The 19,934-nt window shown below is 42.3% G+C and overlaps 1 protein-coding gene across 2 annotated transcripts in view; it reads right to left on the reverse strand.

Moving 5' to 3' along the window:
• MAP3K20 (mitogen-activated protein kinase kinase kinase 20) overlaps positions 1 to 19,694 on the reverse strand; it is an 89,811-nt gene extending 70,117 nt beyond the window's left edge. Inside the window, exons 1-2 of one of the 2 annotated variants that reach the window (XM_064717986.1) lie at positions 19,558 to 19,694; positions 12,754 to 12,943 (exon numbers count right to left, since the gene is read on the reverse strand). In XM_064717986.1, coding sequence (XP_064574056.1) covers positions 12,754 to 12,912 — 159 coding nt within the window. In that variant the 5' untranslated portion in view covers positions 12,913 to 12,943; positions 19,558 to 19,694. Of the gene's footprint in view, positions 1 to 12,753; positions 12,944 to 19,557 lie in introns of those variants that run through there. The other variant, XM_064717987.1, reaches the window with a different exon arrangement.
• Positions 19,695 to 19,934: the final 240 nt, after the last annotated feature.

Below are 19,934 nucleotides of genomic sequence, written 5' to 3' on the forward strand. Positions count from 1 at the left end.
GGACCAGGGTCACACAGAGAGTTCAACAAACCTCTCTCCTGGGCTGTACCTAAAGAGCTGAAAAGAAGGCATGATGCTGCAGCTAATGACAATTCCAATCTGAATCTGAGAGCAGCAGAGAGAATTTGCATCTCTTCCTATTCCAGCAATGCCTGTAGTCTTTGCATAACTACTAACTGATTTATGCTCCAAGCATGACAAGGATTAGATTAGCAAAGTTCAGTACAATGAACTGAGCTCACAAGCTGGATCCTGGGCCCAGAACTCCCTGATGTTTTGGTGGCACAAAATACATCCAAATCTGCAATAGGTCCTTTGGTGTAGAAGAGCAACAGCATAGCATCACATATACCACAGCTTCCCATTTTCCAGTGCCACACATACCCAAACCCTTGCCTGAGAAACTGACTCTTACCAAGAATCAGACACAAGCACATGTAATTTTCCATGCCACTTTCAGGTCAAGCAAGGCTGGAATGACTTCAAGCATTCTTCTTCAACTAAGAAAACCATCCTCTGGTAGTTTTGTTGCCTGAGACACAAGTCTCTAGAAGCCACAGCAAGAACTCTTTCCCACCCTGTCACAGCTATATGGCTATGCAACACTTCCCTTCCCTTTCTAGATGTGCTGCTGCTGTGCTGAGCCTTTTGCTTGCAACACCACTGGCCTCCTGAGGGTATTTACTTCTAGGAGACAATTCCCTTATTCCAGGTTAAGTCCTTCCTTCTGCCTGGGAAGAGAGGGAGAAAAACAAAACAATACTGGCAGGAGAAAAAGGACCTAGAGAAACATTCCGCTTCTCTTCAAGAAGAGTTAGCATCTCATGACTGGCAGTGTTATAAAAAAGGGTTTGGCTAATTCCGTATATGCAGAAGGCTGCCATAATCCTCCTGCCTTTTTTCCTTCTTGAGTTTGAATTGTTGCACTTTGAAGAGTTTTTAGATCTCTCCTCAAGGTCGATTTTATCAATTATCTCTGTCTATCCAAATCTGTATATAATTACTGTAGTTAGCTCTGAGGGGAGAATGAGACCATTTTGAGGTCACTATTGTGCAGAGCAAGTGTGATGGTCTTGTATATTACTGCAAACCTTGCAAATATTATTTTTAAATATTTAAACCATTAATTAGTCCATATTGTATCCTCAGGGACAGTGCAAGAGATCTTAAGCCTTTAGAAGGGTCCTGCCTCTTTTCATGTGTCCTCATTGTTTAGTTTAGACTAACATACCTTTATTATTGTGTATGTACAAAAAGAAACCACAAGGTGTAATAGTCTTTTGAAAATATTGCTTTTTTGTTCAAAGTCTCAACTGAATTCAGAATTTTGATGGATTGAAGTAAATGGTGGTGCTAGAATAATACTAAAGGCTTAGAATTCAGATTGCAATTCTTCCAAATGTATATTTTAAGATACACAGTTTCTTTAAAATGTGAAGAAGCAAAATTCCTCATAAAAGCTGTGTACACGGAGGGGTTTTCACAACAATGAACAGCCTAATCAGGGTGAAGAATCCTCAACTGAAAGCTCACAAAGAAATCCCTCTATCCTTTCTCCATTTTTTCAATTCTACTTTTCTCGATAGGGGTGTCTCACCAGAGAATCTGAAGAGTGAAAGATTTAAGTATAGGACTGAAATCCATCAAACCCAGGCTTGTGGTCCAAACCCAAGCAGCTGTCAAACCCAGAGATAGGAATGTATGCTCACTTCTGCCTAATAAAATTTGAATCAAACACTTTGCATCTGATTCTCCATGTGAGCTTTTATGCAAACTTCTAAAGTGCAAGGAATCCTGGGGTGGAAGAGCTATTCTGAGAGCTTTCACATAGTTCATGTAATTAGGGAAACCACTTCCTTTGATTGTAAGTGTTCAAAACAGCTGAATTTCTCCTTTCAAAGGACTCTGTGATTTGGGTCATCTCTTTTACTTGCTCTTTTATGTTTCTCAAGATGAGAGGTGAGACTGTAAAGCACATTATTTAGAAAAAAAAAAGATTCCACTTTTTGTTTTAGGGATTGAACTCTGACTATTCAAACGCTTGTCATTTGGAAATCTATCTTTCTTTCCCTCCCCCTGTTTCCTTCTTTTTCTGATAAGCTCTTCAGTGGCTCAAGCGAGCATAGCCCAAAACGCCAATTTAAACCTAAGGGAAAGCTGAAATACGGTACATAAAGGAAAAGGGACTCTCATTTCCCTTTGTGTGGCTGTGCTTGAATATGTAATTATAGAGGAGCTCTAGCTGCAGGATCTCAGTCCCCATGTCACATTTACTTTTTAAATGGTTCTAAACATTGACCAAGCAAAAAGGCAGAAATACAGATTTTTAAAAGGCAAACAAAGCAGCTGCCCTCGTCTTTGAAGTGGGCTTGCAGGTTCTTCATTTCTCAAAAAGGGAGCTCGGGTCACAGTTTCAAGGCAATGACCATGTCACCAGAGCTAACAGCTGATGCCAATGTTGCTGCAGAATCAAGTGTCACTCGGCCTGAATTTCTTGAGTCAGGCACCCTGTTAGTGCTGTTACTTCACATTCATCTCACTAACAGCTGTAACAGGCAGTGAATATCCTGCTTCTCACAGTATAGCGCAGAATCACACGAGTGAAAAGGCAGGAGATTTCTTACTGCAGGTTTCAAATTTATCAAGTAAAAACAGAACACTTGTTGATCCTAGGAGGACTGAACTTTATTCCCAGTCAGTGAAAAATTGCAGGACTCCTTCCAGAATTACAGCATTTACAGGGAATCGGTCTGCAATGGAACAGAGTAAACCACTCGGAGCACAGTGCCAGAAACCACAGTACTGCCAACTTCTGCACAGGACAGATGAGACACTGGCTTGGAGACATGACTTTACAATAAAGACTTTGGTACAAATACAAAAACAACTGAGGACCCAAAAGTTAAGAGCAGAACTCCAAAATGCGTGGTCCTTTTGAGTGGGATCTGGATCCTGCATTTGCCTTTAGGGCTCTCACAAACTCTTACAGGGGTAACAGCAAGGCAACATCCAAAAGAAAGAGGAATTCAACATCTCCAAATGGTAGCCATCTGTTGCTCCATACTTATACCACACACAGCACCCTCAGCACACAGAGACATATCACAGAAAAGTCAAAAAGCCTTTTCCTTTGTTTAGGAGATTAAAAGTACACAGTTCACAAAGATGGAAACCCACCAATCACTACTTATAAGCCTTCATGTTTGCTTCAAATGCATCTAACATTACTAAAATTAGAGCTGTTACAAGATTAGACAAGAAGTGATTTCTGCACCTTCTCCCCCCTCTAATTTCACATGGGTATGCATTACACTTTCTCAGCAGTACAATCCTTCCAAGAGGAAAAGATAACCTCTCAGTAAATGTCACTCATCTGCTCAAAGGTGCAACTTCTAGTTGATTTTAGCAAGTTTCCAGAACAATCTACTCATCTCTCCTATGCTACCTCTGCCAGATAACAATTTGCAGAGTGCCCCAGCTTTCACTGAAAGGCTGCCACCCGCCCAGCCTGCACACCTCTCTTTTGGCTATCCCACCTTCCAAGAGCAACTTGGTACAAGCAACTGCATCTCATCTTCTGCTGTCTACCAAGAGCTTCCTCACTCCTCCTACAACAGCTCCAGGGATTTTACCACCCATGCTTATTTCTGATGTGGCTACTGGTAAATCAGGTGCCCAATACACAAAACCTACAGCTATTTGGTCAGTCAGGTATATCATAACACAATTTTTTTTCTCCCTTGCCTCCGCCATTTAGCCACTAGGAACCTCAATTTTCAGGAGATTTGGAGTAAAAAAAATAAGCAACCAGAGGCAGAAGATAAGTGGGTAAGTGTGTGGCACTGTTCCCCTTCAATGACATCCAAGGGCCAGGCCCTGTTTTGCCAAAGAGGTACACCCATAGGGGGCCCCCCTCTTGTGTGCAAGACATCCAGTTTCCCTGTGGAGCTGGCTCTCTTAAATAGAAATTGCACAGAATGCAGGTTCTCTAAACATTAGTCTAATAAACAAACATGTATTTGCAACTGGGATTCTTCCCCAGTGGCTGAATTGCAACAGATGAAACATTTAAAATATAAACAGGGCACTTTGGAGGCAGTTGGGTCAGAAGCACAGCTCTTTGTTTGCCCTTGCTGGCCTCATCTCCCTGGTGTGTGAGCACAATTAACTGAGTATAAGAGAAAGAGTTAATGTTGAAGCTGTTCTCTGGGCTCCTCTGCAGCCTCCAGCTAACATAAACACATCTGAATATTTCCCTGTGACTGTTTATACTGTCCTCTTAAAAAGGAAACTTTCTCTATCAGCACCTTAGTGAGTGGAAATAGGTAAATATGAAATAACTTTTACAGTCTTAGTTGTTTAATTACAATTAAAAAGACTTATATTGATGCTTGTATCCAAGTTAAGACATATTTTCCCTTTTCTTCAACTCTGTTTTCAGAGAAATCTTGTTCTCCAGACCCTTACACAACTCACATGCAGCCAGTTTAAAATTAAGGACTAAGAAACAACAAAAAAAAAGGGGAGTAAAGTAGGGCCTATGTAGTTCTATAGAGGATTTTATTGCCCTCTTAAGAGCACAAAACACGTTGTTCCAAATTCCATTGCCACCATGAGTGCGCCAGGTTGTTTGGGGACCCAGCCAGAGACTGCAGCCCCCAAGCTCAGCTTTGAATACTCCTGAGGAAAACAGCCTCCAGGAGATGAATGGTCCCAGCCTCAGATCACATCAACTCCAGCACAGGTCTCTGACTTCATCTGAACCATCACACAGGCGTGCAACAACTTAGAAACCCTGTCGGATTGAAACAGTACTTCCACTCACCTCAAGAGCTACTCTGGGATCATCAGAAACAATTTCTCACTCTGTATGCTGCAAGTCAGTGCAAGCTATTTAATCAGCATCCCCAGGAATTGCAACACCAACAGATTTCCATGTGGATCATGTAAATTGTCAGCTGTCCCCTCAAAGCACACAAAACTCAAACATGCAATTGCTTATCATCTCTCAAATTACCACTCACCTGTCATTGTGATTTTCTACTTGTAACACTGTTTTAAGAAAACCATATAGTTAAATAAATGTCTACATAAGTCTAACTTGAACCAATCCTCAATTGCTTGAGCCTGCAACAGCCTAAAACAGCACTTTGAGAAGAAAGGATTTCTTCTGTATCCATGAGATTTCCACAGCAAAGCTTCAGGACAGCTTAAATACCCCAAAATACCATTTTGCAGTTAATCACTTCAACAGAAGCTCAGGGTCAGAAAATGTCGTGGGAGGGGAAAGAGAAGAGCTGCCATTTGATGTCAAGGGTTGCTGGCATAAAAAAATAAGCAACACAATCTCTCTTCCAAATTATAAGTTACAACTGAGTGCATGCAAAAAGAAGACTGAAACAGAAGAAACCTATCTAGAGAAAAATTAAAAATAAAATTTTTTGAAAAGGCAAAAATCCCACACAGAAAAAGCCCAAAATAAAGAAACAAGCAAACAAACAAAATAAATCTCTCTTGGAAAAATGCCCTTAATTGCAACTAAATATCTACTGGAAATGTGAACAGCCCACTGTCAAAAACTTGCAATTGACAGAATAGTTTTTATGACAATATGCAATGGAATTAAACTAATTACGAAAGTAAAGAATATTTAATAATATTCTAATGTTGTGGACATATGCAGCATGTTGTGGACAGCAAAGAGGATAAGAAAGAGTGTTTTCTAAACAATCAGACATTTTCTCCCCATTCTAAACAACATTTATTCATAATTTATAGGAAACCAGCATAAAAACTTGTTCACTTGCAGATATTGCACCTTCTGAAAAAAACATCCCCAAAACAAACAAACCACTGAAACTGAAGACCAACTGGAGATAACTGAGATAAAAGGGTCCAAGAGATATCCTAGAGATATTCCTAACCCAGGGTCAGGCACACAGTAATTTCCTGTGACTCAACCAAGCTAAGGAAGCTGTACCTATATTCCTACGAGCAGCACATGCAAGGTAATTTCAATTCTCACTTACAAAGTTTAAGGCAATTCAAAACACAAGCAAAAGGAAGCAACAGACATACCTGGTGCATCTTAGCTTAACAATTTATCTGTTAATCAAATCTGTTTCTGTAGCAACTGTTCAACACTGGCCACCAGTCAAGAGGACGTGCACTTGCCCCTTTACAATTTTACTACAAAATCCAGTGGCCTGCACCACTGACAGTTATTATGTCTCAACTGATTCAAAATAACTTTTGAAGCCACATACTGCCAGTGTGGGCCCTGACAAACCAGTTTCACTGAAGCTGATGTCCATATCAAATTAACCCCAAAGTTGGCTTGATTTAAAAAACCATGCATATACAAGCCAGTGTAAAAATCTCAAATTAAGTTAGTCAAAAAAACCACTAAACCACACAACTTGTACTACAAATACTCACTATTTATATGAGGCAACTCACAAGTTGTTACTCATTTAATGAAAAACTTGGTATAAAAATGTTTAAATTCATGAGTAAAAAAAATCCACTACAATAAAATGTAGCAAAATACTGACAAATTCCTTTCTATCTCTGATTACTGTGTTTCCAAGATTGTTTTAGGAGAGAGAGACACAGGAATGAAGTTTCTTAAAACAGTCAAAATGAAACTAAAGCCTGCTCTGGGCAAGAATAATTGCATTCTGGCATCTTTCATTATACTGGTGTCTCCCAAATATGGGGTTTGGACAATGTTTTGGTTGCAACACATATGCCATGACACAACACAGTCATATCCAAAGCATCCACTAACAAAATCTCATGCAGTGACTTTCTTGATTCCTGGAAATGTAACATTCATTTAGAAAATAAAGTCCTCCAGAAAATTACCCCTTGAATGAAAGCCAAGAATAGGCAAATAAAGAATCAGTCAGATTCACTGCAGAAGTCTGTCCTATCCAAAATGATTTATTCTGCAAGATACAGAATACAGAACAGCTGGAGCATCTGAAGCAATTTTGACAAGTTCCAGTCTATAAAGAGTGCTAAGTATCCTCTTGATACCTTTTGAGAATACCCTAGTCAGCACCAAGAGGAGTGCTCTAAGCCAATTCCTTTACCAAAATATATTTTAAAAACCTAAACAGAAAACCTTGCAAAATAACCACTCTGTAAAACAGAAACTAAGACATTTTAAGACATTCCTCTGGTATAGTAAATACAGTTTTATCTCCTTTTAGCAGCTAACACTACATAGCAGTAAACCTGAAAAGAGGTTGTAGCCAGGTGAAGGTCAGTCTCTTCTCCCAGCAATTAGCAATAGGACAAGAGGACAGAGACTCAAACTGCACCAGGGAAGGTTTGAGCTGTACATCAGGAAGAAGTTTTTCACAGGAAGGGTGACTGAGCACAGGAAGGGTGACTGAGCTCACCACCCATGGAGGTGATGGAATCACCACCCTTGGAGGTATTTCAGGAAACACCAGATGCGCAGTCAATGCCACAGTCTAGGTGACAAGGTGGTGTTAGGTCACAGATTGGATTTGATGATTTAAAAGGTCTCATCTAATCTAGTTGGTTCTGTGATTCTGTTTTTCTTTCAATGAATATGGGGCTGGATGGGTTCCTATAAGATCAGTTATTGTGAACTTTGTAATTTTTCAGTATAGGTGCAGATATCCCTGGGAAGTTCATATATTAGATTCCTACACCCTGCAATAATTTCATACAGCACACACTCTAAGTCCTCTCTCAGTGTTCATTACTCTCAATACTTGCTGACTCAGACCTGAGAGAGGTAAGGGAGTAGAAGCTCTTAGAAAGAGCTAATAAAATATTAATAGAACAACAAAATTTCCCTTCCTTACAGCCAGGGCCCAGTGTGGAGAGTCATTCTAGGCTGGCACCAGAGCACCCATACCAGCTACAAACTACAAAGAAAAGGAACATCTACTATTTTTAGTCCTGTCAGGGCTAAAGTATCAATTTCAGTTTGTTTTGTTTTGCTTCTACTCTGTTGTTTTTCTCTTGTTACTGTTGCAAATCATTGCCAGTCCTTACTCTCATGACCCACATAAAAATTATCACATGCTCTCTTTTAGCACTACAAACATGAATGAGGTAAGTCCAGTGACATGCATGTGATTATACTTAACTCATCCCCTTCAGAAGGTACAAGCCCAATCTACGCCTTCTGGACAGCCCATTCCAGAAGTGGATCATAAAAATCAAAAAAGTGAACAAGCTGCATTATATGCTGTATGAAAATTTTTATAAAACATTAAAATATCCCCTAAAGCTTACAACACATGTATTACATATAAGAAACCCTGACAACATAAAATTAACTTCCATGGTAGCCAGACTCCAGGCAATACAGCAACAAAAACAGAGAAAGCATGTCTTTATTTTTGAGTCTCATAAAACTCAAATGCAGTACAGACACGACTGAACAAGGCATGCATAGTTAATGCTGCTCAATTCAACTTCTTCTATCCACAAGTTAGTTCTGTTAGTTCACCAGAAATATTTAAGTATTTTCCAGTAAGATTACAATTACATTTTACTGGATTTTTTTCCACCACTCTCCTGCAGTTTGCACAGACCACTGCCAGCATTTTGAAGAAGTCCAGGAAAATATGTTCTGCATGAAATCAAGAAATCCCGTACCCAAGTACTCTGGTTGTAAAAGCTGAAGCAATACTGCTGCCCATCAATAGCATGGAGACAGATTATGGACCATGGAGTACTTTCAAAGACCTGTGGTATTAAAATTAAATTCAAATTTCAGGTGAAATTCCAGCAGTAATAAACCTCCTGGTGAAGAACCACACCAAGAAGAACCAGCTGCCAACAAATTGCCACCAAAAGCAATGACAAATAACAGGTAAACTTCAGAGATGGGCAATCAAAGGAGGTGAGTGCCCTTCAGTGAAAAGCAGTCGTGGCAAGGCATAAAACAACATTTGTAACACTTCAATCCAGCAGTTATCTGCTCAGGATAATGGAGTCAAAAGAACTGCTAGCAGTTTGCAGAATAAGGCCTCTGGCCTCAGTCTCTCCCATTCATTTCAGTGGGAGCCAAATTATGGGTTTATCTAATAATTCATATAAATCCCTCACAAAAATACCAAATAACTTCTGGAGTGGTAGATGTGCAATTTTCTTCAATGAGTGGACACAATTATGACTCAGGACAAAAGGACTGATCCTGCTACAGGAGGCATTTCTACTCTGCCACATGCATCATAAACATCACGCTGACAGCTTAATTTTCTATAAAACAATTCACTAGGAACTCCTGTTTCCTACTTTAAACCTATAACCACTGTAGTGGTTGTACTAGATAGTAAAATGGCAACTTAATTTTTGTTTTGCTGCTATTTAATCACTCAGGCTACATTCCTATGTTTTACTTAATCAGCACAATTCTTGCCCAGTATCACATCCGATATTCTAACCAAGACCTTGCAGCATATATGTATTTTTCCTACCAGACTTGTTCAGGTGTATTTTTTCACATATACACACATCTCTTCCCATTAAGTTTTGTTTTACTGCCTGCATAAAAAAGTTAATGCCTTGCAGAGGTATTTCTCAGATTTCAAAGAGTTTCAAAGCAATCTGTTTAAGCAACACTCTTCCAAGTATTTTTTGGTTTTTCTAAGCACATATTCTAATATGCGATGCTGGAACAAACCTTGCTTTGCTTCACATGTTAGAACTTGATAGTCCCTTGGCAAATATAAAACCTCCACGATCTTTACTGGTTGTGATTGGCTTGTTTAATAAAATGACACATAGATACAACATATTTGCAGAATGATACCATAGCTCTATTGACTTGGCTTGCTCCCTTGGACTTGGCTAGCATGAAATGCCTCTGAGCAAGTTTTTCACAACTCTCCCATGTTTTCCCTTTAATCAGTTGTTATGGATCACTGGCAGCAGTTAACAGAAATACAAGACATGCAGTCATGGAGATAAAAGGACACTTCCTTCCAAATAAACTAGAAAGAGTAGAATCTCAGATTATGCCAAGCTAGAAGGGACCCACAAAGATCATCAAATCTGACTCTCAGCCTCACACAGGACCATCCCCAAGAGTGCCTGAGAGCACTGTCCAAATGCACAGAATAATTAGTTTTCTGGACTAAACGCATCCAAACACCTACTAAAAACAGATACACAAGAGTTACAGCAAGTTATTTTTGTATTGATATCAGAAGAGTCATTAAGTCACCATGACTTCAGTGCAGTCCAGCCACAGACATTCATTATTGTCATCACTACAGATGAAGATGCTACATATGTAAACATGTGAGGGCCACTAGGGTCAGAAGACCTTTTGGCCACCAAGTTGGCCTCTGGTACAGCACAGGCCACTATACTTCAGCAAAATGCTCCTCCTGTGTTGAGCTCAACAACTTGACAAAAACAATTGTCTAAAAAGACATCTCAATGAGAAGACAGATGAAAAGGATCCTCCATCTTCACTGCTTTCATTTGTAGTCTGTGCCAAGAGTTACTCATCCTCACTCCCAATAATTTGTGCTTTTCTTTCCATTCTAATTTTTCTGGCTACAGATTCCAAGCACTAGTTCCTGCAATAACTTTATGCACTAGATTAAACTATCCCATCATTTTCTCCATATGAAAATGCAATGTTTGTATATAAGCTCTTACTTTTTAATTCTCTAGGGCTGTTGACAGAAAAGTTCTGCCAAAGCTTGTCAGAGTTATTTAAGGCATCACCACTTGCCTCTCCACTGCCTTTTCAGAAAACTTTCAAGAGAAAGTGCCCATACCAATGTTCCCATAACCTGTCTGATTTAGTTTAAGTTGTAAATTATAACCAGTCCAAAGAAAAATAAACAAATTTGTGATGGAAGGCACTTGCTCCCCTTCTGTCAACTCATCCTGATGGATAATATTCATCCCTCTTGATACCCCCACATTCACCAACTTTCCACTTGGTGTTTTGCAGATTCACTTGGGCTGCTCTTACAGTTCATTGACACTCTTTTAAACAGAACAGAACCACATATGTCTAACAACAATTTTCCCAGTGCTACATAACAAGATAAAGCACACCTGGTTGTTACAAATTACTTTATCCTGATTTGCATATGCCAAACAATTAACCAAATTTGCCTAACTGCACCATGATATGAGCTCTTACTGAGCTGCAAGTCTTCATTAATCCCTAAATAAATCCTTACACTATAATAAGCTCTTTCTGGCATATGGGGTTTTTTCCTACTATACAACCTGTGCTCCTTGCTACTCCAAGCTGAACTTTGTGTTGCACTGCCTTAAAAAAATGTATTTCTGCTGAATGGTCAAACTATGTCAAGTAATACACAGGATTTTTCTTCCTCTATCCTTTCCCATTTCATTAAGTTTTATGCCATCACAAAACATAGTAATATTGTTCTTTAATTTACTTTCAAAAAATGTTTTAAGTACATAACAACAGGTCTAGCACACATACAGGTGTAACTCCTTCAGAAACACACATGTTCAATAAAGGTATTTCACTGACCCTGACTGAGATCTGCCAGCCAGGTTATTTTTAAGGAGCACATTACTGATACTGCATAGCTCAAATTTTACTTTTCATTTATCTTTTGATATTAACAAATAGTAGAGATAAAGAGAACACCACAAACTGACATTGGACAGAATGTATAAATCCTCCATTCTCCTAGAAAAAATCTTGAGATCCTTTTACATTATTTTAGACTGCAACATGCTTAATCATGATCAAACATGCTAATTGCATCACTAAGCATGACACAATCATGGCAGCTCAGCTGCCGCTGCAGTGGATGAACTTTGGTGTCTGATTACTTACTGTCTATCATGCCTAGCACTGCTCTGCTGTCCTCCAGCTTGTAACTGTCTTCCTGCAACAGTCTGAGGAGATTGTATACAAGTTGCATCCAGTCAGGATGGAACAACAGCCCAGTAACTCTGCTGTCCATCACTACACCACACTGGGCTGTGCTCACTGCTCCATCACTGGTGCTGACCATCAGGCAGACTGGAGCACTGTGAGGACCACACACACCACACCTCTGCTGAAACTGTACAAAGCTGAGGGGTCAAAAGGACTTTCAGGCAAATTTAAAAAGCTTTGAAAAAAAAACAAACAACAAACCAACCTTAAAGGTGGTAAAGGTGCCCTTAGTTAATTCTGCCTTTTCCCCCAGGATTGCCAAGGACTCATCCACCCTTCCAGGTCACAAGATGCCCCAAGGGAAGGAGACGGGTAGAACAGTGAGGGTTAAAACTACCTCACTGCAAAACCAAGCTACGACTATGTGGCTATGACTAACTAGGAGTTAGTGGAGCCCCAGATCAAAATCTTCATCAGGCAGGGAAGAGACAACTCTAAGCCTGTAGTGAACATAGATATGTGAACCACAGAACAGATGTCAAGAGGACAAAATGGAATCAGGTAATGACAGGGACACTTCCTATCTAGCAACATGCTGGTAGTATCAACAGGAAATTAGTAGCTCCACAGGCACAGCAAGCTCTCCTCAGGGCCAGGTAGAGGAGAATTGCAAAACAAAAAAAGTGGGCAACAAGAGTGAAGGGTTGGACTGCTCATTACACCCTTACTGTAGCATCATCGGTTACAGAGTTTTGTAATTAAACAAACAAAAATCCCAAGGTTGTTTGCCTGCATTACCTAGAGGATCAAAAACACTAGAAAATAATTTCTATTGTTACCACAGCAGACAAAGTGAATGAAAAGTAAACTTTTACCTCTTTTTCTATTTTGAGCAGCTTCTTTACTGCCACCTCCTTGTCCTGAGAAATCCATCGGGCTCGGTAGACACTCCCAAAACTCCCTCCACCGCAGTTCTCAAAAAACTGCAAGTCATCAAATTTAATTTGCACAAATGAAGCACTGGTAGACGACATCTCATAATGACAAAATATACCACAGCAAAACCTGTGAAGAGAAAAGTTTTTATTAATGCACATGCTCCAAGGATTTATGGACTTTCTTACCCATGTTCAGTCACCCCAAAATCAGTATCATAAGCACACTACAGTAACATCCACAGGCCACAGGAGGAAAAGAGACTGAGAACGTGCATTCCAACAGGGAGTGATAAAGTCTGCATAATCTGCACAATCTATTAGGAGGAGCTGGGGTACAGAAACAACTAACAATATTCCTCGGAGCAACCCTGACGTTTCCCGAGCACCTTGGAAGCAGCTCTGCAAAAGGCAGGCACGTGGCTGCCTTCTCCGCGGACAGACAGGAAGCGTGCTCCCGGCTCCCGACCGCCTGCCCGCTCCGGCACGCCGGGCACGCCGGCCTGCGCCCGCGATGGCCACGCACGGGCACGGGCACAGGGACAGGGACAAGCACGGACACGGGCACGGGGCAGCCCGGCCGGACAGCGAGCAGCGGCACCTCGGCAAACACCGCGCGCCCTGGGCCAGGCCTGGAGCGCTTGGTGCAAGGATGTGGAAAAACCTGGCCATGGTAAATCTCTCTTCCTGAGTGACTCAGATCTGTTTGCACGTTGTAACAAAGCGCAAGTACAGGGTAATTCATCTGGGTTACAATATGTGAAATTCTGCAGCCTGTGCCAAGACTGGTGTTGGCAGTTTCAGGAGATGATCCCAAATCTGCTGACGGAGGAACAGAATGTCCTCCTCGGAGATTTCATGGTGATAAAGCTTATGGCTGTAGCGAATTTCAAGAAACATTATCACCTAAATGCATGAACAATGACTAATTTTAGGTTTCTTTTTTTAATGATATAAGATCAGAAAGCTCAGGTCTTTAGTGGGACTGCAGGACACGGCATACTCCAGATCATCTGCAAGTCTGCTGCGGGTTCAGTTCATATGCACCAGCCTAGACAAAGTAGGTTTAATTACCAGCAAAAGTTACTATAATTGCAATTAATGACAGTAAATTTATCAGCATAAAAGGAGAGATTAGTTTTAATAAAACAAGCAAAAAAAGAACCAGAGATTTTGGGTTGGTGGTGAAAACAACACATCCAATTTCACTGGTAAATTACAGTATCAAAATATACTGTCTTCTGGGAGCTTCCATTCCATAGGGCTTTTTGAGATAAAACGTTATGTGTTGTCCAGAGTTGCAAAACACAACTGTGTTAACTCCTTGTACTGCTGACTGCCACAATCTCTTTATGCCAGTCCCTTCTGTAACAAACACAAAAGCATTATTTGTCCCCTGTCTCTCCTGATTGTGTAGCTACTCTGATTAAAATTTTAAGGTATCATGACATCAGGAATTTCTGGCACTATTTGATTGCAGCTATTTTCCAAATGAGAGATGATGATATCAACACTTTTCTACACACAACATAACAGAGCCCTCTCTGAAACTGTCTGCTTCATTTTATGCCTCTTGACCACCCATAAAGATAAATGGTGACCAGACCACGACAACTTTACTATGTGCACTGAAGGCTTTTTAGCAAGGAGCCAGCTTCAAGCCTTTCACTGACAGCCAGCCTGCAGAGCTCCCGAAGAGGGAACATGAATGCTCTCTCCCCAGAGCTGCACGTCAGAGCAGGGGTTACCAGCAGGATATGAAATAAAGTCCCTTCTTCCAATGCTCTGCAGCCTCTTCCCTAATACAAGTGCCTGAACTGTCCTGCTGACCTTCTGTTCTTGTTTTAACCTTGTTGCTGTTGTAATTTCCTGTCATCCCATAGTCATCTTCTGCACAGCCTACACACGTTTTCTTTAGAGAAAGCTCAAAGGAAATTGGTCAATCCTACAAACCAAGAGAAGTTTCAATGTTTTGCTCCTTGCCATTGCTGCTTAATTAGCAGATCTTCAGAAACAAAAGTTCATTTGCATTATTTACTCCAGCAGTTTCTCCGAGTTCATGCTCTGTACATGAACAAGCATATGAGACACTTTACACACAAATAAAACAGATTGACTTCCCAACTCAAAAACCTCACAATTTAAGGCTACAGCCCTGCACATATTTATGCACACAGGTAATCACACTCGAGTGAACAATTTCCTTACTGACAACAGAATTAGCTAGAAGAGTGATGTTACTCACAGGCAAAAGCATATGCACTGACTAGACTATAAATTTAGGAAGGTGGAAACAGCTGAAAAAAAGATAATTTCATTTGGGATGGCAGAAGGAAAAGGAAACCAAGTGAAAAGAAAAACACACCCCAGGAAAGAAATTTCTGGGCTTCACTATCTCAATTCAATAGCTTTGAAGAGCTGTCAAATTATTTAACATTATTATTCACCAGAATCACCAAATCAACCGTACAAACTAGTAGATTATTTGATTTCTGAAAATTACACTAGCAGAGAATAACATGCACACCAGACATCTGACAAATACAAATAAGTACTTTTCTGATGGGTCCTCCTTACTGCTTTAAACTTTATCTCAATTTCCATGCACTCACAATGCAGTGCCTGACACACAAGCACTTGCAGAAGCTACCATTCATTCTTTAAACACCTTCTCAGTTTCAAATTTACCTACAGCAATAAACCAGCTGCAGATCACAGAATCACACAATGAATCAGGTGGCAAGGCCTGAGATACTGAGTCCAATGTATGACTGAATACTCTCATCTCAACTAGACCATGGCACTGAGTGCCACATTCAGTCTTTCCTTAAACACCTCCAGGGACACAGACTCCATCACCTCCCTGGGCAGCCCATTCCAATGTTTAATCAGCCTTGCTGTGAAGAAATTTCTCCTCATGTCCAGCCCAAACCTCCCCTGATACATTTTACGACCATGTCTTCCTGCCCTGTCACTGGCTGTCAGGGAGAAGGGGCTCACCCCTGCCTGACCACAACCTCTTTTTTGGTGGTTGTAAAGACACTATAGGGCACCAGCATACAGTAAGTTAATGTTATTTAAAGAATGATTCATTGGTTGGCATCAGGTTGTTCCAGATGCTTTTTTTCCAGAGAAAGTACAGGAGATTTACAAGAGACACTCTTTATTTAGAGATCTGTAATTAAAACCAGGCTGCATTCGTTTTCTTTTTCTAGATGAGACAACAGGCCTGTTGAAACATTACTCCACAGTTTTGGATTCAAGGTAGGTAATCCTCAATTAGAAAGATCAATTTCTATGTTATGTTTGAGAAAACAACTGTTTAGATTGAAAATTGTATGTGACAAATCCACACACAGTTATTAACTTGTCATCCTGTTTTAAATATATTTAACAATTTGAGTTTACAAAACTGGTTAAAAGAAAAAAAAATCAGGTATTTCATTAAACTGTATAATTTTCCACTTGCATCTGAAACAAGTACAGCATTCCAACAATGTGTGGCACTTTTTTGCCTCTTACACTTCTGCAGACAGGAGAGCAGCTTGCTGGAACACAGCCTCCAGGCCTGGGGCCTTGCAGCAACTCCCTGCACACAGCTCAGGAGGGTTTGGCACCCGCAGCCTCCTTCCCCACTCACGGTTTGGGGTGTGGAAGTGCCATCACTGTGCAGCAGAGAGACACTGCATTGACTGACTTTGTTGCTTGCTCTCAATCAAATAAAAACATGACAATTCAGAAACAGTGAATGACAGGTATTTCAGGAAATAATTAAACTGCTGGTTATTTCAATTATTCCTATGGGATCTTCCTGGGGGTAAAAGAATTTTCTCCTTTTTCTGTTTTATTTCTAGTAGTTAGCATGAGCTTGTAATCTTGCAGCAACATCTGCAAGATCTTCTCCTGGCTCTTTGTTTTCCACATAGTAATTTATATTTGAGCGTGCTGTTGGAAGCTCTTCATTTCATACCAAAAAGTAAGAGATCTGAGTTGCATTTGGCAGTGTTTAACATTTGAAATTATTATTTGACAATAATATGCAACGTGTCAGGACTGTTATACAGAGTCACTTCGCAGCAAGCGAAGTCACCACATTATGTCACCCCAAGCTCAGTTCAGTACACCAGTGATGCAGGTGTAGGAAACCATCCACCAGCACTAGCTTCTTGTGATTACAGCACTTGAGGGGATTAACCCATGTGAGGGTCCTGGCCCTGCGAAGGTCCCACATTTGCTGCTTCCTCTAGATGCCCCCAAGGTGAGGGCACCCCCCAGACACGCAGGACCCTGCTGCAGGCTGCCCTGCATCTTGGCACAGCAACACTGGAAGAACTCAGCACATTCACTTCCACCTCCCAGCCCCCTACAAACTGCAATGTAGGGGAAGTGCTGCCACGCCCAACACTCTGCTTTATTCACGTACAAAACAGAAGACCATTCAGCTACTGCTCCCAGAGTACACACAGCTTCCACTTGAGGGACTTAGAGACAGGAGAGGGGAAATAATTTACAAATTGCACAGTAACTGCAACTCATACTTTGTTTAGTGCGTGGCTGCAAAACGAAAATTGCATCTCTCATCTTGCACGTGCACCTGACGCTGCTCAAGTATTCAATTACTGCAGGAACAGCCTTTGTAATTTATTATGGGAAACAACCATGCAACTCCCTGCCCCTTGCTTTACTGTGTGGTTCCACAAAGTAGGATTCAGTGCTTCTTGCAAGAAGGCACAATGCCAACATATTGCCAATAAAGTAGTAGCACACCACACTTGTGCTATCTTAAAATACACAGCTGAATGTGCCAAGTTTCCTTATTTGGCAAAACAGCCCATTTGCTTTCAGGATCTTTGACCATCCATTTTTAGACCCAAATCATCCTTTGTATCCAACAAGGCCTGCAGTCCTTGAGCATACCAACCTGGATTTTTTCAGCAGTATATTTATACAGTCTAAAAAATATATATTAAAAAAAATTAAAGTGTCCAACAAAAAAAACCCACTCTCAAACACCAAAACATGGTTAATCATTGTCTTGTCCAAATGGAAAACAAAAAAGGAGTTAGTGACATTGAGCTACAAAACATGCTGCAATAAAAAGTTTTTATAAATAAAAAAAAAACCCTTAATCATATAATGAACTGTTGATCGATAAGATGTAAACAAACTCCAAGCACAAATCCAAATTAAATATATTGTAATCTCCTAATCTCCCAATGACTTAAAATAAAGCAAACAACCCCTTCAACTCCTAAACTTTCTTAATCAGACTGAGTAGCAGTCCTGCAGATGGTGAGACTGGAGGAATGGCTCTACCTACCTTAGTTACAGACTCAACAACATTTGAGCCTGTCCTTTGTCAGAACCTAAGAATTCTGCATAACTTCCATTAATAACATTTCTAATTTTATTTTAATTTATGTAACCATTGCAACAAAAAAAAGGCTCAACTCCACCTAAACGGTTTGAGTACTTAGGAAAAGAATCACTTACAAGTGAAGCTGTGTCATTGGCAGAGACTGAAGGCTATAAAGACTTCACACTGAATAAAAAACATTTTCTCTCAGAAATGCCCTAAAGTGGTCACTTCACTTACACTATACCTTGTAAGTGATGCTGCCAGTAGTACACACACAACAGCTCTCAAGAAAGACAAGGCAGCTAAGGCTGCACCCAGGCCCATCACACCGCTTGGTCCTGGCACAGGCCAGACTGCAGGACCTGGGCCTCAGTTTTGTCCATGTTTCTGTCTTCCCTCACAGTGAGCCAGGTTCTCCAGAGTTACCATTATTAACACAATGCCACCGGTATGCGAAGCATATTACGGACAGATAAAATAAGTAGGTTTCAGAGGACTTACAATTCCAGGACAAAGTCCTGAAAACATCTAACCACATGCCTCCTGCAGAAAGCTATGATGTTTTCGGGCAGTGACCCAGTTAATCCAGTGCTTTCAAATTATTTCTGCTTCTGGAACTTAGAAAAAGTAATGATCCATGGCTTTCCCGATGGCTCTGTCGCTAAAACTCCCAGCAGAGCATGCTGGATACAGGGTAATAGCTCACACACGCGAGCTTAATAAAAGATCATACTGCTGGAAACGAGTTAACTTAAGCAAACACAGCAAAACCAAACAACGACAGCTTACTTTAAAAAAGGAGGAAAACAGAGGGAATAAAATCTCAACCCGACGGATTCTATGCCCAAAACAACAGCAAAATGCAGCAGGTGCGCCGCATTTGAAAGACGTTCTAAAGAGCGCAGGGGTGGCCAAGCGCAGCAGCCCCGGCCGGACGCCGGCTGCCCGTGTCCCGCTGCCCGGGTCCCGCTGCCCGTCCTCACGGGCGGCCGCGGCCAGCAGCGCCTTTCTCGCGCGGGGCCGTGCTGCCCGGCTGTCGCTCGGCGGACACCGCTGCGCTCTGCCCTGTCTTGCCCTCCCGGCGGGGCACGGCTCGTCTCCCGACCCCCGTCCCACTGCGCGGCCAAACGTGGCCGCCGCCGACCACGGGAGCGTTCGGCCGGCGCGGCGGGACCAAGGCGACGCAAGGTCAGGCCCGTGTGCCCGGCCGGCCGCCTCCCTCCACAGGGCTTCTGAAGTTGCTTCAGCACGGGGAACGTCAAACCCGGAGGGGACACCCATGGCCCGGCCCGCTGCCCGCCGCCTCCCTCCGCCCAGCCGAATGCGCGCCCACCGCGCCGCCGCCCCAAGCGCTGCCTCCGCGAGGGGCGCTTCGCCGTCCTCACCTTTCCCGAGGGGCTCCGGGCTGGCGGGACCCGAGCGGCGCCGATCCCGGAGCCGGCGAGGCAGGCTACAACCGGCGCGACCGCGTCTCCCGCTCCGTCCCCCGCGCTTCCGGTTGGTGCCGGGAGCCGAAGCCGCCGCCGCCCCCGCACCGCCTCGCAGCGGCGCCACCCCGCGCTCCGCGCCGGGCCCCGCGGGGAGGCGCGGCCGCCGCCGGCTCGGGGGTCCGGGCGGCGCGGTGCCCTGCCTGTAGGGGGCGCGGTGCCGGGGCAGGGCGGGCGGTGCCGGCGCCTCGGGCTGCGGGGGCGGCGGGCGGAGGCCAGCGTGGCCCCCCCGGCCTGGGACAGGAGCGTTGTCGTACGGCCCCTTACGGCCTGCG

The sequence above is a fragment of the Zonotrichia leucophrys genome, chromosome 7 (assembly GCF_028769735.1).
Source record: "Zonotrichia leucophrys gambelii isolate GWCS_2022_RI chromosome 7, RI_Zleu_2.0, whole genome shotgun sequence".
NCBI lineage: Eukaryota > Metazoa > Chordata > Aves > Passeriformes > Passerellidae > Zonotrichia > Zonotrichia leucophrys.